At 36.9% G+C, this 22,825-nt stretch overlaps 1 protein-coding gene across 1 annotated transcript; it reads left to right on the top strand.

Annotated features, from left to right (window-relative positions):
• The first annotated feature begins 268 nt into the window (after positions 1-268).
• Positions 269-10,971, top strand: Rp1 (retinitis pigmentosa 1 (autosomal dominant)). Its single transcript, XM_013009298.1, has 3 exons — positions 269-880; positions 2,540-2,711; positions 5,438-10,971. Exons 1-3 carry the CDS (start codon positions 269-271, stop codon positions 10,969-10,971), a joined length of 6,318 nt encoding a protein of 2,105 aa, XP_012864752.1.
• The last annotated feature ends 11,854 nt before the right edge of the window (positions 10,972-22,825 follow it).

The following is a 22,825-nucleotide window of genomic DNA, read 5'->3' on the forward strand; positions in this document are numbered from 1 at the left end:
TTATGTTGGTCCTTATTACTGTCTGTAGCCTTTTAATTTTTCAATTATAAATGTTCTTATTTATTGCTTTGTGTATAATTTTTTTTACTGTGGTCCTTTCAAATTTTCCTTCAAAGTTGTTAGCATAATGAATAAATACAATCCTAGGGATATCCTGCATGTCTATCAAATATAATTAGCATGCATTAGGATTATCATATATTCTCTATGGTGCATCTGCAGAATGTTATTCTGAACAATTTGCTTTCCTCTGTAGGTCTCAACCAACATGAGTGAGACTCCTAGTACTAGTTTTTCCACCATTCATAGAACTTCTGACGGTCAAGTTCCCTCCCGCCGTCATTTAAGCATCACTCATCCTGTGGTGGCCAAGCGGATCAGCTTCTATAAGAGCGGAGATCCCCAGTTCGGAGGAGTCAGGGTGGTGATCAACCCTCGTTCCTTCAAGACCTTCGACGCTTTGCTGGATAATTTGTCCAGGAAGGTGCCCTTGCCTTTCGGGGTGAGGAACATCAGTACCCCGCGAGGCCGGCATAATATCACTAGGCTGGAGGAACTGGAGGATGGTGAGTCCTACTTGTGCTCGCATGGCCGCAAGGTGCAGCCGGTGGACCTGGACAGGGCCCGCAGGCGTCCGAGGCCCTGGCTCAGCAGCCTTGCCATAAGTGCGCATGCGTCCCTACACCCCACTGTTGTTGCCGCTCCCAGCATGCCCCGCGCCCCGAGGAGGCTCCTGGTGTTCCGGAATGGCGACCCCAAGACCAGGCGCACAGTCCTACTGACCAGGAGGGTCACTCAGAGCTTTGAGGTCTTTCTACAGCACCTGACCGCGGTCATGCAGCGCCCAGTGACCAAACTGTATGCCACGGATGGAAGGAAGGTGAGCCAGGTGGATGGTGGGAGAGAGGTGGGGAAGCCCCGCTGGCACCGGGCGGGCTTGGGGCCAGGTGGGAGTCAGGTCCTGGAAAAGGCCGCCCTGGCCTCGCCCGCCCTGGCCTCCCAGGTACTCTACCACTGAGCCACCTTCCATCCCCCCCTTCCCCCCCCCCCCCCCCCCGCTTCAGTTCTCTCTGTTCTAGTTCTATTACACTTGCAAGTTCCAGTTCTTGCCTTGTGTTCCAGTCCTCTCTGTTAGCGACCTCCCTGGCTCCCAGGTCTCTCTGAGTTCCAGTTCTCTCTGTGACAGTTTTCCCTGTTCTACTTCTCTTTGTTCCAGTTCTCTCTGAATTTCAGTTCTTTCTCTGTTCTTGTTATAAGTTTCTAAGTTCCTCCTGTTCTCCCTGTTCTAGTTCTTTCTGTTCCAGCTTGCTCTCTGTTTCATTTATGAGTTCCATTTCTCTCAGTTATAGTTCTGTTTCAGTTCCCTCTGCCCTAGTTCTCTCTCTGTTCTAGTTCTGCATTCCAGCTCTCTCTTGTGCTTCTCTTTCTTGTGTTCTAGTTCCTTCCTTATGTTCCACTTCCCTGTTAGTGTTCTTCCAGTTCTCTTTGTTAGTTTTTTCTCTTTTCTTTCTGTTCTACTTCAGTTCTCTTTGTTCTTGTTCTCTCTTCTGTCCACATCTCTCTGAGTTCCAATTCTTTGTTCAAGTTCTCTTAGAGTTCTGTTTCTGTTCTAGATCTCTTTGTTCCTTTCCAGTCTCCCACCTTCTTTTTTTTAAAGTTCCATTTCTCTGTTAAAGTTCTCTCTGCATTGGTGGGCGAGCTTTCTCTCCCTCCTCTCATCACTCCTTCCTTCCCTTCTCTCTAGTTTTCCTGTACCCCTTGTTGAGCTTATAGAGAGTGATTTTGTTTTGCCCTTAGAATCTGGGTTTTGGTCACAAGAGTTTCCTCTTCTATTATGTCTTCCTTTGGCACAGAATCAAGTTTTGACAATCTAGTTAGACAAAACATTTTCCTGAAATTCCTCCTGGCAGATCTCTAGTTCATAATATGTTCTCAAGAGACCACATCTATCCAGACTGTTTTCAATAAGCCCTTTCCTAGGTGGCTCTGAGTACAGCCAGGCACTTGATTGCATCAGACTTTGGGCAGAAATGTATGACGACCCCCCCCCCCCCCACTGGTACTATGACCTGAACTCAGGGTCTCATGCTTTCTCTTTACTCTCTTGGTCATGGCTGGTGCTCTGCCATTTTAGCTGTGTCTTTTGTCCAGCTTTTTATGTTGATTAATAGGAGATGAAGTCTCTCAGACTTTTCGAGCTGAAGTCTCTGATCTCACCCTTCTGACTATCCAGGATTACAGGCTTGAGCTACCAGGGACCAGCTTAGGGCATATTTGACTTTTTTCAGTTAGGACCAAAGACCAACTTGTTTCTCTTCAGCTTCAGCTAGTATGTAGGTTCCCAATGACTTATGTTTCTGCTTTTTTGTGGTTGTTATTTTCACTTATTTTTGTAGATATCATTGAGGCCTAACAAAATGAGTGGTTATCTTTTTATAAGCCTTGAAGATGGTGAATTGATTCACTCAGTTATAAAATTACTACATGAAAAGAAGAAAACTTGCTCACATAAGGACCATGACTCATTGGTTTCTTCTAGGTTCCTAGTCTCCAGGCAGTGATTCTGAGTTCTGGAGCTGTGGTGGCAGCAGGAAAAGAGCCATTTAAACCAGGAAATTATGACGTCCAAAAGTACTTGCTTCCTGCTAGATTACCAGGGATCTCTCACCGTGTGCACCGGAAGGGAAATGCTAGGTCAGAAAACAGAAAGAGTAAGTAACTTATAAATATGTAGGCCTTTAGTCTAGAGATTTTTTTCTTGTTTTCAACAGTGCTTTAATGACCAATTTTATTTAACACAGAACACATGAGAGGCTTAAAAAAATCCTAAAATGAAATTGGGTATTTATAGTTAGAAGGAGATTATTGTAATTTTTAAAGACTTTTCCAAGTCAACTAATGATATATATATATATATATATATATATTTAAATTGATGAGTTATGCTTTTATATTTTAATTTTTATGGTACTAGGGTTTGAACCCACTCTACTGCTGAGCCACATTTCAAACTCTTTTTCTTTTTTTGCAATGGTTATTTGCTGTTTTTTTTTTTTATGATAGAGTTTTGTTATTTGTCTGGACCTGTGAACTTTTTGCCCTGTTGCCTAGAACTATGATCCTCCCAAGCTCATCCCAGCTGATGTGTTCCAGCATACCCAGATATTGCTTGAAAAGGGGTCTTAGGAATCTTTATTCTGGGTTAGTCTTTAATTGAATTCTCCTCCTCTTAGCTACCTGAGTAACTAGATTTACAGGTGCAAGTCACCGTACAGTTTCTTTTTTTTTTTAATTGTGAAAATACCATACAGAGGAGTTACAATTACATGGGCAAGCCATACACAGTTTTTTTTTAAATAAAGTAGCCTAATTATTGTTTTGGAGAGGAATTTTATGTAACCTGTTTAAGTGACATAGCTGATAGTTGCCTTTTGTTTTCTGAATAGTAGCATTCATAGCTGAGCTTGGTGGAGTATTGGAGATGCTGTATTATTTTCAAATTTATATGCTTTGTCCTCTGAAATTGTTCCTGTAAAAATAATCTGTTCAGCCAGGCACCTGTGGCTCACATCTGTAATCCTAGCTACTCAGGAGGCTGAGATCTGAGGATTGTGATTTAAAGCCAGCTTGGCTAGGAAAGTCTGAGAGACTCTTCTCTCCAATTAACCACCAAAAAAGTCAGAAGTGAAGCTGTGGCTCATGTGGTAGAGTGAAAATTCAGGGACAGTGCTCATTCTCTGAGATCAGTCCTCAGGACTGGCACTAACACACACACACAATCAGTCCATAGGACCTCTTTTTATTAACAGAAATGTTCATTTAACCAGTTCATGCTGATTAACAGTAATATAGGTTAATTCCCTGTGTTTGCTGCTTTGTGAGGCATTACTCTTTCGATATCAAAGCAGGAGGGCTTTCTTAAGTCAATGCTAATCTCATTATTCATTGTGTTTAGTATTTACAGAGAAACTTTAGCTCTATCCTAAAATACTGATATACATTATACTCGAATTTTAAATTTTCATTGTCTTTATAAATGGAATAATATGCATTTTAAGAAGTAATATTCTTTTTGCTTATGTGGGTAAAACACACTGCTGTCATTTAATTATTTTACCAGTATACTCAATATATCATCAATCTGCACTTATTTTTATAGGCATTAGGCTGCCAGATGTATGTTATACATTGATAGAACTGTTGGCCCTTTCACTAAAATAATTTCATTTTTTTTGCCTTCCATCTCCCTTCTTTTCTTGAGACGAAATACAGTTTAATAGCCCAGGATAATCTGGGACTAGACCAGAGTAGCCTGGAACTTGTAGTCCCCCTGCCTTAACTTTCCCAGAGCTGAGAGTACAGGTGTGTGCCATCAAGCCTACCCTTCTTTTGTGTCTGATGGTGACTTCTGATTAGGATTTTTGATCATTTAAAAAAATCTGTGGGCTTTAAGTTTTGCTTAATAAATTAAGAGTGAAACATTTTCACTTACAATTTTGGTAAAAGTATACCAAAAAATAATGAAAATATTTTTGGATTTAAACTGAAACATTAAATGTGATTAGCTGATGGTGAACATGTGCAAACCTATATAAACTACTAAGAATTTGACTGAATTTGAGAAGCAAAAGTACCAGAGTTAATGGTAAGAGCACATTAAAAGTGATATTAAAGCTGGTCACCAGTGGCTCACGCCTGTAATCCTAGTTACTCAGGAGGCTGAGATCTGAGGATCGTGGTTCAAAGCCAGCCTGGGCAGAAAAGTCCATGAGACTCTTATATCCACTTAAACACCAGAAAACTGGAAGTTGCGCAGTGGCACAAGTTGACAGAGTGCTTGCCTTGAGCTGAAGAGCTCAGGGACAGTGTGCAGGCCCAGAGTTTAAGCCCCATGACTGACCCCCCAAAAAAAAAGGGCTGTGGGTATTAAAGGTGGGTGTGTGTGGTGGCACATAAGTATAACTGAAACACTTGAAGATTAAGGCTAGTCTGGGCTATTGTAGTAAGAACCTATCTCAAAGCAACAACAGTAAAAATCCAGACTTATGTCTAATGGTGTTCTCTTTTGTGTCATATTAATATATGACACAACTACCCTGTTTATGTAGTGAATATTAAATTAATGATTAAAGTATGTTATTGAAGTTGCTAAAATTCTATTAATTTCCTCATTGACATAGAATTGTAGGTTTCTCTTTACCAGTGGTTTAAAGACAGGATATACCAGGTGTTATAGTAAGTTTTCTCAAATATTTATTGAATGCATAGAGTTTGGATACATAACTATACTATGAAATACAGAAAACATAATATTTTTGTACTAATGTTTGCTTTCTCTTCTTTTTTTTGCTGCCTCTTACATTGGATATTTATAACTTTTCTGCTTTCCATATTGAACTTTGATGTGGGCATTTTTTATTCTTAAAAATCTTGAAAGTGAGCACACATATGCCTTCAATCCCAAGTTCCCAGGTTTATTCTGTTTCTTCTGACAAAACACATTACTACTCAGACTACTCTTTTGCTAATGAAAATTGCTTGGCTTTAGAAAAACATGATTCTCAGAACTTAACAATCTATCCTTCTGAAGATGATATTGAGAAATCAATTGTTTTTAATCAAGATGGTACTGTGACCATTGAGATGAAAGTTCGATTCAAGATAAAAGAGGAGGAAACCGTAAAGTGGACGACCACTGTTAATAGAGCTGATCTTTCTAATAATGCTGAAAAGAGTGACAGTTTTTCAGGAGGAACAGATAATCAGTCATCTAGTTTAAAACTTGGAACATGTTCCTTTACTGGAGATGTTTCAGGCAGCAAGAAAGAGGGTAGTTTGACAGAGGAAATAAACATGCAAGGGACAGATAGAAAGGCTGAGACTTACAGTTCTGCTAGTTGGGAAAATACTGCTGTGGACATAGATAACATCCAGCAGAGTCAGAATCAAGTAAAGAATCATTTTTATAGGCCCCCTACACCTGGACCAAGGAGAGTAAGACAAAAGAAATCTGTGATAGGGAGTGTGACCTTAGTATCTGAAACAGAAGTTCAGGAGAAACAATTTTCTTATAGTGAAGAAAGAGAAGGTGGAGAAAACAAATCTGAGTATCACATGTTCACACATTCTTGCAGTAAAATGTCATCAGTATCTAACAAACCGGTACTTCTTCAGATTAGTAACAATGAGCAGATGGAGTCACCTTTAGAAAGAAAAAAGGAAAGTAGACTCCTTAAGTCAAGTGCAATAAGTTCTGGTGTTATAGAAATTACAAGTCAGAAGACGTTAAAGATGTCACATAATAATGGTTTACCACCAACCATATCAGAAAGCTCAACTATAGAGGAGTGTGTGGTTAATAGTGTAATATCAGACAGCAAAACTGATAGCAAAAACTTGAGAACTTATGATAATTCCACCAATAGATTAGGTCCTGCTTCAGCAGATGCAGCTCATTCTTCAAGGAGCAGCTCTGAAACTGACAGAAGTATTTCTGAGGTTCGTGCTTCACTGGGATCCTCTACTGACACGACAAAACTTGGTAGACTAGTGAATGAATTTGCTCAGTGTGGCTTAACCAATCCTCCAGAAATTGAAAAGAAGATTTTGCCATCTGTTGCCAGCAAAAGGAAGAAGAAGAAATATCACCAGCAAGTGATAAATTCCAGATATCAGGATGGAGCTATTGCAGCCAAAGGACTCTCCAATGTTAGTGCAAGAATAAACAGACGTAGAATTACACAGGAAGCCATCTTGCAAGATTCAGGCAGTACCCTTAAAGGGGGCATGCTTTGTGAGGAAGATACCCATACAGATGATAAGGCAATTGAATCAAATAATTTTTGTTCCCAAAGTAATCTCAGTCCCACAGTTTCCAAGAATATCCACAGAAATAAATTAAATACGATTCAGAATTTTAAGACCCAAGGACTTTTAGCCAAAAGAAAATTCAAAACATTAAAGAAAGTAAGCTTGGGAGGACCTAAAAAGAGAGAAGTTGGTCAAGGAGATGAAGTATTTCTTCCTAATGAGTCTAAATATTTCAAAAGTACCATGGAAAATAGAAGTTTATTTCATGTGTTTAGCCTAGAGCAAAAACTAAAAGGTTTTCATGGACTAAAGTCTCAAGAAGAAATGGCATCTAGAAACTTGAGAGGAATGGCAAAAAAGAGTTCCATTCCAAAAGTTAATGATTCACGTATAACTTTGAAGAGCCAGAAAAAACAAAAAGGGGATAAATTGAAATCAGGTGCTATTGTAAGTAAACAACATGTCACAACCAGAGAACATTCTTTAGCTTCCTTGAAAAAAGCTGATTTTCCTGAGGATATAGCGCATCATTCAGTTCAAAATTATATACAGAGATGGTTGCAGAACCTAAATCCATATTCAACATTAGAAACTAGGAAATCAGCTTCACTATCCAAAAAAGAAAGGAATGTGGTAACTTATAATAGTAATGGTTTTCCAGGAAATAATTCTCATACAAGTTCTGAAAAAAGAAATAATTTTGTTATGGAAAGAAATAAGCATGTAACTAAAAATGCCACTTTGGTAAGAGATAATGTATGTGAAGAGGTATGTAAATCTCTTATTGCCAAAGAGGATGGTGAAGAACTTAACAAAGATCTCTGTGAAAGCCAGGATTTATCTCTGGAGGATGCTTATTTAATTTCCCTGCATGAATTTTGTACTTTGACAAAATCAGCTATTAATGATCATGACACTAAAACTCAGATATCTACTGAAAAGCCTGAACCAGAGGTAAGCCTTGTGTACCAGGAAATAAAAGGGAAAAGTGTAGAGGCTGCCATTCAAGTAGATTATATGGAAGACAACATGACAAAAGACCTTTTACCATTCCTTTTGCTTCGCCAACTACAAGCTTCAGTGCCTAGTATTTATAAGATTCAGAATGGAGTTCTTCAAATGCCAGGTCCGCTTTCAGGTGTCTCTTTACCTTCAGCAATACATAATGTATCCACCAATCTCCTTCTTGCTTGGCTCTTGGTGCTAAACCTAAAGGAGAGTATGAATAGTTTCCATCAAGGTGATGCACCTGAGTTTACTAACAGATCTGAAACACTTGCATTGTTGGAGTTTCTAAAGCATGTTGCTATTACAGAGGAAGCTGATGACTTGAAGGCTGCTGTTGCTTGTTTAGTAGAATCTACCACAAACTGCAGTGAATCCATAGAGAAAAGTCAAGGTATGATACCTGCAGGTCCCTCTTCAAATTGTACCACTGACAACATTCAGGAAGCTCCTAAGTGCAGTGAAAGTGAAAGAATACAAAGAAAGTCTTTGGATGGAGGCCACTCTTCCAGTGAGGCCTGTTGCACTGAGTTCTGTATTTCAGAGATGACTAGCAAGTTATGTGATTCTCCATGTAAGGTATGTACTGAGAATATTATATGTAACCACAATCATACTTTTTTCACTAGTGATGGTTGTGCAATGGATCAGACTTCCATGAATAAGGCTTATTTTCTAGCTACAAATGGCATATTTTCCCATAAGGATTATGCTCAAGAGGATCATATCAATGAAGCAGCTTGCCCAGTTTATGATAACCATAGTCCCATCCAAGTCTGCAATACCATCAGCTTTTTACATTCCAAAGAAAACGAACATACAGATAATTTGGAATTAACCAAAGAGTACAAAAGTGTTGATGAAGTCCAGAAAGACGTAAATATTTTAGCAGATTCTGGATATAATAATGACTTAAACATATCGTTGTCACATCAAAGTGATAGTAATTTAAGTCCCTGTGCCCTTCTCCTAAATAAATCTGATCCAGAAGTTGATAAGTGTAATTCTATAGATGAATTTAAAAATCATTCATTAAAGAAATTTCACGATAAAAGTACATCCTTTGATAGGGAAGAATCTAGAACTTCTGAAGAACCAGGTTCCGTAACTAACAGCATATCAAGTGAAAGAAATAACATTTCAGAATTAGAGTCCTTTGAGGAATTAGAAAACCAGGACACTGATATATTTAATACAGTAAATGTAAGAGAGAATTCTACTGAAGAATCATTTGAAAAAGAGTTAAAAGCCAGTAAAATTTTGGAATTGATAGACAAATCTAATAAGAATTTTATAACAAGAGAAAAAAGACAAGGTGTGGTTTCTGAGACAGCCAGTGGGAGGCAAGTGACACCACCATCTTTAGATTTTTGTTATGATTCCAAGCAAAGTACTGAAAAGGACATCATTGCAAAAGAAACTAAGTCGAGAGTTAAAACAATGGTGAAAAGCATGGAAAACAGTAGTTATTGCAAGTCTTCTGTTGATTTAAAAAAATATTCCAAATGTTCAGTGACTTCTGACTGGACAGATGATAGACCACACAATGAGAGTGAGCAGCCGTGTAACACATCTAGTGATGACCACAACAATAGTGATGATATTGCTCAAGAGAAAGAATACAACAAAGGATTTGTTAAAAGGACAATAGAAAAGCTGTATGGGAAAGCAGACATTATTAAGCCATCCCTTTTTCCTGGGTCTATACATAGATCTCAAGTTTATCCTTATAACTCAGTGGAATTTCACTCTGCTAGGAAAGCAAGATTTTATGATGTGGAAGGTCAGTCTTTTGTCTCTTCTGCACAGGTATCTGGTAGTTCACCTATGTTACAGGAACCCTTGAATGAAAGACAAGGTAAATGTGATGTTAATGTTGTGCAGGACAGTTATCATGCTGATGACATTGTGGAAAATGATGCAAAACAAAATGATCCTAACTGGATCCTTAGTGACAAAGAGGAAGGAGAACTTATTGACAAAGGTAAGTGGCTTCTTAGAGAAAATCATTTGCTCAGGGTGTCATCTGAACATCCTGGTATGTACGGCAATGCAGACACCACATCAGTGGATACCCTGCTTGATAATAGCAGTACTGATGTGCCATATTCACATTTTGGAAATCTGGCCCCAGGCCCAAGAATGGCTGAATTGTCCTCTTCAGAAGTGGAGGAAATGACTCAACCTCCGGAACTGAAATGCAATTATTTTAACTTACCTCATGGTAGTGACTCTGAGCCTTTTTGGGATGATTTTTCAGATGTTCAGAATAAAACTTGTGCTAAAGAGAGTGTACCAAATCATCACATAGAGGAAAAGAGTAATCATGGGTCAGAAAGAGTGTGCACATCTGTCACTCATTCCTTTACAACTGTTAGTAACAAAGTCCACCCTGTCTCTGATAATACCATAAAAAACCAACCATTACCTAGCAGTAATATGTCTCATGCTGCACTTCAAGAAGGTGATTCTTTGGATAGACTCTATGCTATTTGTGGTCAACACTGCCCGATCCTGACTGTTACTATCGAGTCAGAAAATGAAGACCGAGGATTTGCTTATCGAAAAGATTCTGATATTGAAAATTCCTTGGGTTTCCATTTATGGATGAAAATACATCCGTGTTTACTACAGTCAAACAAAAACATACTCAAGGTTAAGAAGAATACAGCAAATATGAGAAAAGACTTCACCAGTGATGCTATTGGTAATTCATTTGATCTGACTTATTTCAATAAAGTGTATAAAAGAAGGAAGCCAGAAAGCATCAACCTCATGGACATAGAAGAAGAAAGTAATTTAAAGAAATTTCAATCATACTTAAAGAAAAGTTTGTTCTTGCATACATCATTAGTTGTGGGTGGTGTGAACTCAAACACACAAAGTCATACCAATTGGACAAATAATACCTTTAAAATGGTTGATGGGAATAACAACTTATTAAACAACAGATTGCAGCACTCAAAAACAAATCTCAACCAAGCAGCAAGAGAAAATATTAACTGTTACTGTTGTTTCATTATACTTGGTCAAGCTTACTTATTAGGTATTTTCCAAGTTGTGATAGCCTTAAATATTAGCAATGGAAATGTATTAAGGATATATTATATGTTTGAGGGTGAAAATATTTTCATCTGGGAAGAGGATAACCAATAAAATTTAACTTATTTTGAAAGCAGAAATGAAAGATAATTTATAATTTCAGTATTAATTCGACTTTTTTGTTAATACATTTTCAATGTATTCTTTCAAGAGCAAGGATTTCTTAACTCTTTCAAAATGACCTCACTATAGAAAATCTAGCTTTCATAAACTGATTTCACTTTTGTCATTCCACTGTTGGTTTTCCCAAGAATTACAGTTTTTGATGTGATGTCTTCTAAACTTACATAATTTCTTGTATCTGTATTTTTTACTCCATGACATCAAACTATGCATAGTACTAGAATTTCTTTTTTCTTTTTTTGTACTGTCAGCTTTGTCTTAACATTTGTATAGACTCTACTGGTGAATAAATAGAATAGATATAGCCTTACAGTACTTCATTGATTAATTTTAACTCCTGATTTGATAAAAGTTATTACTGAAAGGCTTTCAGCACAGTCTCCTAGTTTTTTTGTGCCAAATATGTTAGGCTGTTTCCCTCAGAGCATCTATCCAATGGAATTCTCAATATTTTCATGGGTCAGGAGTCATAAGCTGCCTTTCTTAGAAATCACATCCTTTAACCTTATGAACAGCTCCTTACACTCTTGTTCTTACTCCATCTCTGTAGCATCCCCGACAGGTAGGACCTATTTTACAGTCTTGTCCATTGTTTTTTTTAAAGTGTATTCTAGTTGTTCAAAAGGTTTTCATCATGGTGTTTCACATATGCACAAAAATTATTGCTGAAAATATTTTATGTGCATGTGTAAGGTGGAACAATGAAGCTTGCTGAAACTGGTTTGGAAATTGGGGAGGGGAGTGAGGGAGAGTGATGGGGGTAAGCCTAATCAAGCTTTATACATATATATGTATGTATATATATGTATATATGATGGACATATCACAATAAAACCACCTTGTACAACTAATCCATGCTAATAAAATTGTGGGAAAAAGGAGTTACAATTTTATAAAATTATTTGTAAAAGGTCAAGAAATCTGAAGAAGTAAGAAAAAAAGGAAAAATCAAAGCATTCTCTGTGAGGGGAAATTAAAGAAGTTTGGAGGATTGAAGAATGTTATCCTTGAAATTCTCTTCAAGTTGAGAGTCTTTGTATGTTTGTCTGCTTTAATAAAACAAATATAAATAAAAACATGTAATTGCTTAGATACATAAATTTGACTAAGAGTCAAGTTATTTTTAATAATTGTATATTGGTTGTTGTGTTAACCAGGAAACCTGTTTAAGACTCCTTTCCATTCCGTAAGTATATGATAGTTGAAGAATAAATATTTTTTAAAGAACAGGTTTTATAAAACATGGAAATATATTGCCTGCTGTCCAGAACTGACACAAAGTAGAATGATTGATGTTCTTGGAAGAACACATGGAGGTGGTAAGATAACATATATTTAGTACTGAAGAGCTAAAAGTAATTATATAAAACATAGTTGTTTGGTTTTAATTCATAATGTCATAAATCCATAAAATTATGAATTCTACTTTATGGAATGAATACCACCTTTACATCATATAGTCTTTATCTACATTGAGGGAGTTCCTTTTTTAATCAAAATATAGAAGTTATAGAAATTGTAATGAAATAAAACAGTCACTAACTTTAGAAAAATATTAGGAGACAACACTAATTTTGTATCTATTGTATACAAGGAATTATGGTGAAATTTCAGGCTTATTTTTGTAATTTTTCTTGTTAAGACAATGTCTAGCTTTTTTATTATTATTTTCATTATTTTTTGATAGTACTTAGGTTGGAACTCAGCCTGCCTTTTGTTGATTGCAAGTGTTCAACTACTTGAGCCACATCCCAGCCCATTTTGAATTTAGTTTGTTTTTCAGATAGCATGTTGTACTTCTGTTTGAGGAAGGCCCGGGACCTTGATCTTCTTACCTCTGCCTCATTCTTCTTCTTTTTTTTTTCAATATATAAATGAACTTGGGAACACAGAGAGAAATTTCTTTCATTACTGATGGCATATAGTGGTATCATATCAGTATTCCAACCTGTATTTTTTTTTTATTGTGAAAGTACCATACATTACATGAGCAAGGTAATGAGTACATTTCTTATCAAGCATTGTTGCCTCCTCTTTTGTTTACCCTTCCCATCCCTTCCAATCCCTTCCCATCTCATCCCCCCATGTTCCCCCCCCCACCGCCAAAGTTGTAAAGTTCGTTTTTTAACATAACATCTTGTACATCTCACTGTTGCAAATGGGTCCACCTGTATCCCTAAATAATTTGTTTCTTTTCCCTTCCCCTCCACAAAGTATACCAACATCAAATACAGTGAAAATAGGTTATACCATGGGGGAGGGACATACAAAGCAACAAAGAAATATCTTATAAATATGTTAGAAACAATAGCAAGAAAGGAAAAAAAAACATTTGAGTCTTTATCTTGGGGTTCATTTCACCTAACATTAACTTATCTGACTGTTTTGCTTGTCTCAGACATATACTAGTTATTGTAAATGAGGGAAATCATGGAACCTATGTTTCTTTGGGCCTGGCTTACTTCACTTAATAGAACTTTTTCCAAGCCTTTCCATTTCCTAACAAGTGGGGCAATGTCATTCTTTCTGATGGAGGCATAGAATTCCATTGTGTATATATCTACCACATTTTCTTGATGCATTCATCTACTGAGGGGCATCTGGGTTGGTTCCATATCTTAGCTATGGTAAATAATGCTGCAATAAACATAGTTGTGCTGGTAGCTTTAATGTGGTCTTGCTTGTGATGATTTGGGTAAATGACCAAAAGTGGATTGTTGGTCATAGGCGAGCTCTATGTGGAGTCTTTTGAGGAACCTCCATACTACTTTCCAAGGTGATTGAACAAGTTTACACTCCCTTCTGTCCACACCCCCTTCAACATCTGTTGTTATTAGAGTTCTTGATTCTAGCCATTCTAACTGGGGTGAAGTGTTATTTCAATGTTGTTTTGAATTGCATTTCTTTTATGGCTAGGGAGGTTGAGCATTTCTTCATGTGTCTATTGGCCATCCTTCTTTCCTCCTCAGCGAAGTTTCTCCTTAAGTCTTTAGCCTACTTATTTATTGGGCAGATGTTTCTTTGAGGATTTGTAGTTGGGGGATTTGATTTTTTGAGTTCCAGGTATATTTTGATCCAACCTGTTTTTTTAATGCCCCCCCTTTTTAACTGCATATTTCTTTTTTTTTCCACATGAAGAAAGAAGAGATAAAAGGTTGAAAATATTTGTCTTTGTTCTTTAGGCAGAGAGGTAGAGAAATTCTTTTTCTTGGGGCTGGGAAGATGGCTCAGTGGTAGAGAGCTTGCTTTGCGTGCCTGAAGCCCTGGGTTTGATTCTTCAGCACCACATAAGCAAAAAAGAAAAAAGCTGGAAGTGGCACTGTGGTTCAAGTGGTAGAGCGCTAGCCTTGAGCTGAAGAGCTGAGGGACAGCACCCAGGCCCCATGACTGGAAAAAAAAATTCTTTTTCTTTAAACATTAAAAAAACCTTTATTTTAGAGGTGATGTACAGATGAGTTACAATTATGTAAGTCAGGTAATGAATGCATTTCCTTTTGACAGTGTCACCCACTCCCTCATTCTCTCCAAGTTTTCCCCTCCCAACTTTCCTTTCCCCAAAATTGTATAGTTCATTTCCAACATAGTGTGTAGTGGATTTCACTGCTGAATTGATTCACCCTTTGTCCTACCATTTCTTTTTTTTCTTTTTAGCATTACAGATTGTTTTTATTGTGAAAATATGTACAGAGGGGTTACAATTACATGGGCAAGATAATGAGTACATTTCTTATCAAGCATTGTATGTAGCCTCCTCCTTTGTTTCCCCTTCCCATCCCTTCCCATCCTCCCCCCCTGCCACCCCCCCACCCAGTCCTCCTTCCCCTTCCAACAAAGTTGTAAAGTTCGTTTTGACATAACGACTGTACATCTCATTTTTGCAATGAGTCCACCTGTATGTCCTACCATTTCTGTGCTTCTCCTTTCCTCTCCAAATCAGACAACCTTACATATAAGACAAAAGGCACAGAAATAAAAAGTGACAGAAGCGAGTACACTCAAGGAAAAAGGAAAGAACTACGAATAGTACAATAAAAAACCTTGCCCCATTTCTTGGAGTTTAATAAGCATAATTTTATATGATCATATGTGCATAGGTCTTGAGCCCTTGTGATCCTCTCCTAATAATATCCTGCTTTGTTCTCACTGTGTGAATGTTAAGAGTGCTGTTTAATTAATTCTGTTCAGGTGTAATTATTTGTCTTTTACTATCCATTGCGTTTACTTGTAGCTTTATAGGCATATTTTAATGACTAAAAATGAGGGACACCATGTTGCCTAGTTCTGGCTTATTTTGCTTAGTATACTTTTTCCCCCCAAGTGTTTCCATTTACTTAGAAATGGCACAATGTCATTCTTTTGGATGAGAGCATAGAATTCTGTTGTGTATACCACATTTTTTGATCCATTCATCCACTGAGGAGCATCTGGGTGGATTCCATATCTTGGCTATGATAAATAATGCAATGAGTAGCCTAGTTTGTGCCCAGGAGTGGGATTTCTGGGTCATAGGGAAGCTCTATGTTTAGTCTTTTGAGAGAACTCCATACTGCTTTCCAGAGTGGTTGAACCAGTTTACATTTCCACTAACAGTGTAGTAGTGTTCCTTTTTGGCCACATCCCTGCTACATCTGTTATTGTCAGTTTTGATAATGGATATTCTGACTGGGGTGAGGTGGAATCTCAGTGTTCTTTTGACCTGCATTTCTTTATGGCCAGAGATGTTGAACATCTCTTTATGTGTCTATTGGCCATTTTTATTTTTTCTTCATAGTAGTCTTTCTTTAAATCTTTAGCCCATTTATCAATTGGGTTGTTGTTTCTCCTTCCTTCCTTCCTTTTTTCTTTCTTTCCTTCCTTCCTTCTTTCTTTCTGGTTGGTCATGGGCTTGAACTCTGGGCCTGGGTGCTGACCCTCAGCTCTTCAGCTGAAGGCTAGCGCTCTACCACTTGAGCCACAGCGCCACTTCTGGTTTTTCTGCTTGTGTGGTGTTGAGGAATCAAACCAAGAGCCTTATGCATGCAAGGCAAGCACTCTACCACTGAGCCACCTTCCCAGTCCCAGGTTGTTGTTTCTTTGAGGATTTGTTTTTGAGGGGTTTAATTTTTTGAGGTCTAGGTGTATTTTTTATATGAGGCCCTTGTCTGATGAATAGCTAGTAAGGATCTCCCAGCCCGTGGGCTTTCTATTTATCTTGCTAGCCGTGTCCTTGGCCATACAGAAACTCTTTAGTTTGATGCAATCCCATTTATTTAGTCTTTCTTTGATTTCCTGTGATTCTGGATCTTAGGAAGTTTCGACCTGTGTCAAGGAGGCCTAATGTATCTCCTATCGCTTCCTGTAATATTTGCAGGGTATTTGCTCTTACCTTGAGGCCTTTGATCCATTTGGAGTTGATTCTGGTGCAGGGAGATATATAAGGATTTAACTTCAGTTTTCTACATGTGTATAGCCAATTCTGCCAGCACCATTTGTTGAAGAGGCTGTGTTTCTTCCATCTCATTATCAAATTTTAGGAAGCTATAGGTCTGTGCATTCATTTCTGGTTCTTCTATTGCATTGGTCCTCAGGCCTATTCTTGTGCCAGCACCAAGGTGTTTTTTATTTTTATTATTACTATGGCTTTGTAATAGAGTTTGAAGCTTGGTATTGATATTATTTCAGCACTGTTCTTCCTGATAAGGATGATTTTTGTTTTTCTGGGTCTTCTGTTAATTCCATATGAATTTTTGAATTACTTCTATATTACTGAAGATTGGTTTTTGGATTTTGATGGGTATTGCATTGAATTTGTAGATAGCTTTGGGCAGTATTATCATTTTCACCATGTTAATCCTTCCAATTCAGGAGCATGGGAGGTTTTTCCACTTCCTTAAATCTGCTTTAATTTCCTTTTTATTTGGGTTTTTTTGAAGTTTTCATCACAGGAAGTCCTTCACATCTTTGGTTAATTTAATTCCTAGGTTTCTTTTTATTGAGGCTTTTACAAGTGGAATTGAGTTCCTGATTTCAATCTCACTCTTCTCATTGTTGGCATACAGAAAAGCTACTGATTTTTTTTGTATTTTTTTGGACATTAATTTCTTTTTTTTATTGTGAAAATACTGTAGAGAGGTGTTACCATTACATGGGCAAGATAATGAGTACATATCTTATCAAGCATTGTAGCCTCCTCCTTTGTTTCCCCTTCCCAGCCTCCCCCCGCCCCCCCACCCAAAGCTACTATTTTTAAATTGTATACCCAGCTACTTTTCCAAAGTTCCAGATCAGCACAAGTAACTTAGAAGAATCTGTGAGATTCTTTAATCCCACAGATTCTGTGGGACCATGTCATTTGCAAAGAGGGAGAAATTTACTTCTTTCTCTCTTTGGATCCCCTTTATGTTTGTCTCTTGCCTTATTGCTCTAGGTAGGAGTTCCAGTACTATATTGAAGAGTAGTAGAGAGAGCAGACATCCTTGTCTTGTTCTTAATTTTAGAGGAATGGTGTTTAACTTTTCACCATCATGTATAATGCTGGCTATAGGATTATTTTTCTTTTAAATTTAGAATGAGTGTGCCTTTTAGATATACTGAGGAGGTTGGAGAAATCACAACAACCAAAGATTTAAGAAATATCAGGCGGGCTGGGAAGGTGGCTCAGTGGTAGAGCGCTTGCCTTGTATGCATGAGGCCCTGGGTTCGATTCCTCAGCACCACATAAGCAAAAAAAAAAAAAAAAGAATTGTACTCATTATCTGACTTAAGAATGCTAATTCCTCTGTAAAATGCCTTAATAATAAAAATAAAATAATATATTAAAAAGAAATATCAGGCAGTCAGCATATGGTTTTTACAATAATACTATATCAAAGAATGTCCTGGGTGGCTCCAATAATATTGTGAAAATTAAACAGAAATTATAATCATGAATTAGTAATTCAGGACTTGCATTTCTTACCTGAGTTCAGGCTCTTGGATCTTAAGGCGGTGTGGTGAAATTTTATGTATGCCCACCAGATGGCAGCTGTGCAACGCATTTTCAGAAGCTCAATCACCTTGAAATGGAGACTTGCCCTCTGGCAGTCTCAGGGTTGGCTGATTCTGCTTGGAAGAGGGGTGATGGCCCAACGGTATAGAGATAACTTTCAAGTGTTAAACTCAGAAGTTTAGGAGTTTTCAGAATAAAATAAACTATTTGTAGCCAAAAGTTGCAGTTCAGAAGTTGAACTGTTAAAACATCAAAATTGATCCCTTTAAGGAGGGTAGGAGCCCTTACAATTCTTAACAATAATTGAGTTAATGAGTCATTGTCTTGGTGTGTAAGAGTGACTTTTATGTGACATTTTTATCTCTTTTCAGTGACAAAAAACACTATTTTCAAGGTGTTTAAACTTAAGCACTGAAGCCATATTTCATGTGTGTACTGTGGGTCTCTTCATCTGGAGAATGGGACCATTACAACAACATTCCTCATGAGGAATTACCTTTTAGGTTATAAGAGTACTAAAGAACTTGTTCTGTGCATAGACCCTGGCACACAATGCTAAATGTATTTTAACTATTTAAAAAAGTCCGTCAATGTTAATGCCTTTATTATACTTCTCAAAAGTTGGTCTTCTTCCAGTCAGGAAGCACGTGTACTCAGTTGGGTCCTGAGATAGTTAAAATAAATGTAATGTACATTCATTAGTATGACCTTTTTTTTTAAAGATAAAAATGACTAACATTTAGGCCTTGTTTGATGCCAAGTATTCTGGGTTCTTTACATGTACACTGCCAGTTAATTCTCAGAGTACCGCCTCAGATCAACAATAGTGTTTGCAGTGTGACTAGTGGGGGGGTGGTCTAAGATTCACAGAGGGAGTCTAATAAAGAAGGGTTTTCATTTTAATGTTTGTATTTTGCTTCATAAATAGTCTTGAATTTTGTGGTTTGATCCTCTGTATACAGATCAGCCCTGAAAACACATTTTTTTTTTTTTTTGCCAGTCTTAGAGATTGAACTCAGGGCCTGAGCACTGTCCCTGAGCTTCTTTTGCTCAAGGCTAGCACTCTACCATTTGAGCCATAACACAACTTCTGGCCTTTTCTGGTTATGTGGTACTGTTTCATGCATGTTAAGCAAGCACTCTACCTACCTCTAAGTCACATTCCCAGCCCTGAAAACACACTTTTTACTCACTTTTATTGAGGCTGAGAGCTTTTGTCACTCTGCAGGGCTGAATAGTAAGTCAAAGTTATTTTAATCCAAAGTAGAATACTTTCCTCACACTAGCATATTTGAGAATAGTTTTAAAGGCAAAAACATAAATTTCATACAGGTAAAGCATGAATATACACTGAAAATTTTTATTTAACTTACAAATTAATGAGCCATTAGCATATTATAAAAAGTTCAAAAGCAAATTTAGATTATCTCCAAAACTAGAGTGATAAGGAATGCTAAAATGAACATGAGTGTTTTGGAAAACAATTTATTGTATTCTGTTGGTCATAACTAATTTATATTTCCATAAGAATAATTTGTATTATCTAATTTTTTACAACTTTCAGGGTTGGAATATAATTTTTTTCTTTTCTTCTTTTTTTATTGTGAAAATACCATACAGAGGGGTTACAATTACATGGGCAAGGTAATGAGTGCATTTCTTATCAAGCATTGTTGCTTCCTCCTTTGTTTCCCCTTCCCATCTCTTCCTATCTCCGCCCCCTCCCTTGCTGTGCTCCCCCCCAAATATAATTTAAAGATAATGAATCACAGAAAATTCCTGACAGTGTGCTTGACAAGGCATATTTGTGCTGTTAATTTCAAGGTGTTTCATTGTTTTTTTCCTCCTAAAGGTTTATCTTTCAGAGACCTTTGTGCTTTGTAAAAGAATTTCCTGAAGACATAACAACCTATGGCTGATAAAATTTTCTAAGATGAAAAAAATAAACCTCCAAACAGTGACAAGTCTTAGGATATTTGATGGCTTAGAGCAGATCTGTTCATCCTGTCCTGGATGACAAAAATATTTAGTAGAGACTTTAGACACAATATATAATGATGGATTTTTAACGATTACAAATCTTCCTAACATGTGCATCCATCAGTCTTTTCTCTAAGCATAGATATTTTAATTTCTTACCAATATTTACTTCTGATTTATGCAGCTTTACAAACAACAGAAGGCAAGTAGTAAAAATCATTAACTGTTTTTCCTCTTGAGAATAGTTCTTATCTTTTCTAACACTAATGTTGATGAATGGCTGGAATCTATATACTGCTACCTAAGTAAGACTCTGAAGCTCAGGTGAATCAATAAAGTTAAGTAAATTAAAATAGAATGTTGACTTAGTGGTAAAACATGACTTTCACATTACAAGAATGCATTGTATCAATACTGATAGTTATTAGTGAGAATGAGAAATGGGTACCATTAAACTACTTATATATGACTACTTTATATATTTATGGTTATAAATGTATTTAATATAGTGGTTGCCTTGACATTTATTTTAGGCCTGACATAAATTACTTGAAATCCAATCTTAGCCTGTCACCTTTGGCCTAATTAAAGCCTTGCCAATTTTTCTGGTTGTTTGGCATGTAGTCTGTTCCTTCCTTATCTCACAGACTGACAACACATTTTACAATTACTGACCATGATAAAACAAATGGTCAACACCAGAATCATGTAAATAAATACATATTATGGGAGAGATGGGGAGAAGCTACTAGTTTAACTGAGCAAATCTGCAGTTCACTGGCAGACTTAAGGGATAATTCCCATGGATCGTAGCAAAGGAATGGCCCCACTACACACTCCACTCCCACTTTAAGTTTTCTTTTTACTTGTTTTGCCATTTGAATGACATTGGAATTTGTTTCAGAATACCAAATATAGCCCAATTAGTTTTCTCTTTCATTAAGAAAGACCAATTGAGATCTCTCTAGATTTGTCATTTTGTGGCTTTTGTTTACTTCCGTGCACACAGTGGGTTCTGTTCATAATATCCTTCCAAAAGGCACAGAATAATGTAGCATTATGGAGATGCAGTCTGTTTCTTGATTTTTTTTTCACAGGGTTAATAATTAGTTTCAGCTTGGTATGTCCTGTTCAGTCACCCACTAGGCATAATTATGTAGACTTTGGCAAATTGGGTTGAAATGAAGTGTCTGATTGATATGAAGTATGTGGCATGATGGACCTGGTTGGTCCTGAGCAAGACAGGGATGAAGTAAGTCTACAGTGTATGCTAAGTTGGATGTCACTATGTATAGACAATTGACCCACTCATTTCTGCCTGACATTAAAAGCCCACAGCATATCTGCCCTGAAAGCTAAGTAATTCAGAATTTTCATGTATTTGGTGAATTTTCCATTGTAGTTACTTATCAATTTACACCTCTATGGCCAGTTTTAACCAGAAATCTAGGTCTTAAATGATTGTTTATGTTCTGACTTTTTGCATATTCAATTCTTTCTCCATTAGAGGCATCTTCCTTTAAGCTTTCTTCTGTTGTTTACTAAGTTCTATGTTTTAATACCATTAAAATTTTTTTCTATTTATGTTCTTTGTCCTCAACCTCTCATTTTCTGTTTGTATTTTTACCAGTAATTTTTTTTTGTTACATCAGGGTTTTTATTTTGATAACCTTGTAAACATTTTCTCCAGGCTTTCAGTATATTTCTACATTGCCTTTTTATTGAGCTACCTTTTGTTTTCCATAGAGAGAAAATTCATTACTAAATCCTTCCCAAGCGCTTTACATCTCTGCCAGTACAGATGTGTGTATTTGTTTCCATGTTTCTTTTCCCCTTAGAACATTGTTTTTCTTGGAGACATTCATCAGAATGTCTTCTCACCTCTCCCTCCAACTCTCCATTAGGGATTTGTTTTTTCTCCAGGCCTGCTATATAACACCACCTTGGAGCTTTTCTTCAGCAATATTCTGAGAATCTCTGTAAAGTCCTGCTTCTTGAAACTTAGACCTTACTCTTATTTTAGGCTGTAGTTTTGATGGATCAATTTCTGATAATTTGTAAGATAGAGTATATGGGAGTTATGTTTTTCTTTGAAAATTTTTCTTTTCTTTCTTTTTTTTTGGGTCCGGTCATGGGGCCTGAACTCTGGGCCTGGGCGCTGTCCCTCAGCTCTTCAGCTAAAGGCTAGCACTCTACCACTTGAGCCACAGTGCCACTTTCGGCTTTTTTCTTTTTGCCTATGTGGTGCTGAGGAATCAAACCCAAGCCCTCATGTATGCAAGGCAAGCACTCTACCACTGAGCCACCTTCCCAGCCCCTTATTTGAAAGTTTGGATGTATAAAATGCCTTTATTTTTTCTCATGCCTGATTAAAATGATACAGTATTATACACTAGAAATAATGCAATTTTATCATTTGTAGATTTCTTTTTACATTTGTTTTACTATGCATTTGTTTGTATTCTTCAGTTCTGGGAATTTGTTTTATATTGTTTGGTTTTTCTTTCCCTTTTATTTCTTTGTTCTTTCATTTTCGAATTACTACTCTTAATATCACTCGTAGATGATGAACCTTTGGAATAATTCCTTAACCATAAATTTTCATCTCTGTTTTTTGTTATAGGAATAAAGTTCTGGTATAATTTACATTGTATCCTCAGTTTCAAACATATGAATTAATGAAGTTTGATAAATAGAAGTACTCAACAAAGAGAATATTTTCAGAGCCAGTGTGTTTTTTTTATAAATACTTATTTTTATTGTAAAGATACTGTACAGAGGGGCTACAGTTACATGAGAAAGATAATGAGTCCATTTCCTATCAAGAATTGTTACACC

Source organism: Dipodomys ordii, unplaced genomic scaffold, assembly GCF_000151885.1.
Source record: "Dipodomys ordii isolate 6190 unplaced genomic scaffold, Dord_2.0 Scaffold9, whole genome shotgun sequence".
In the NCBI taxonomy this organism is placed as follows: Eukaryota; Metazoa; Chordata; class Mammalia; order Rodentia; family Heteromyidae; genus Dipodomys; species Dipodomys ordii.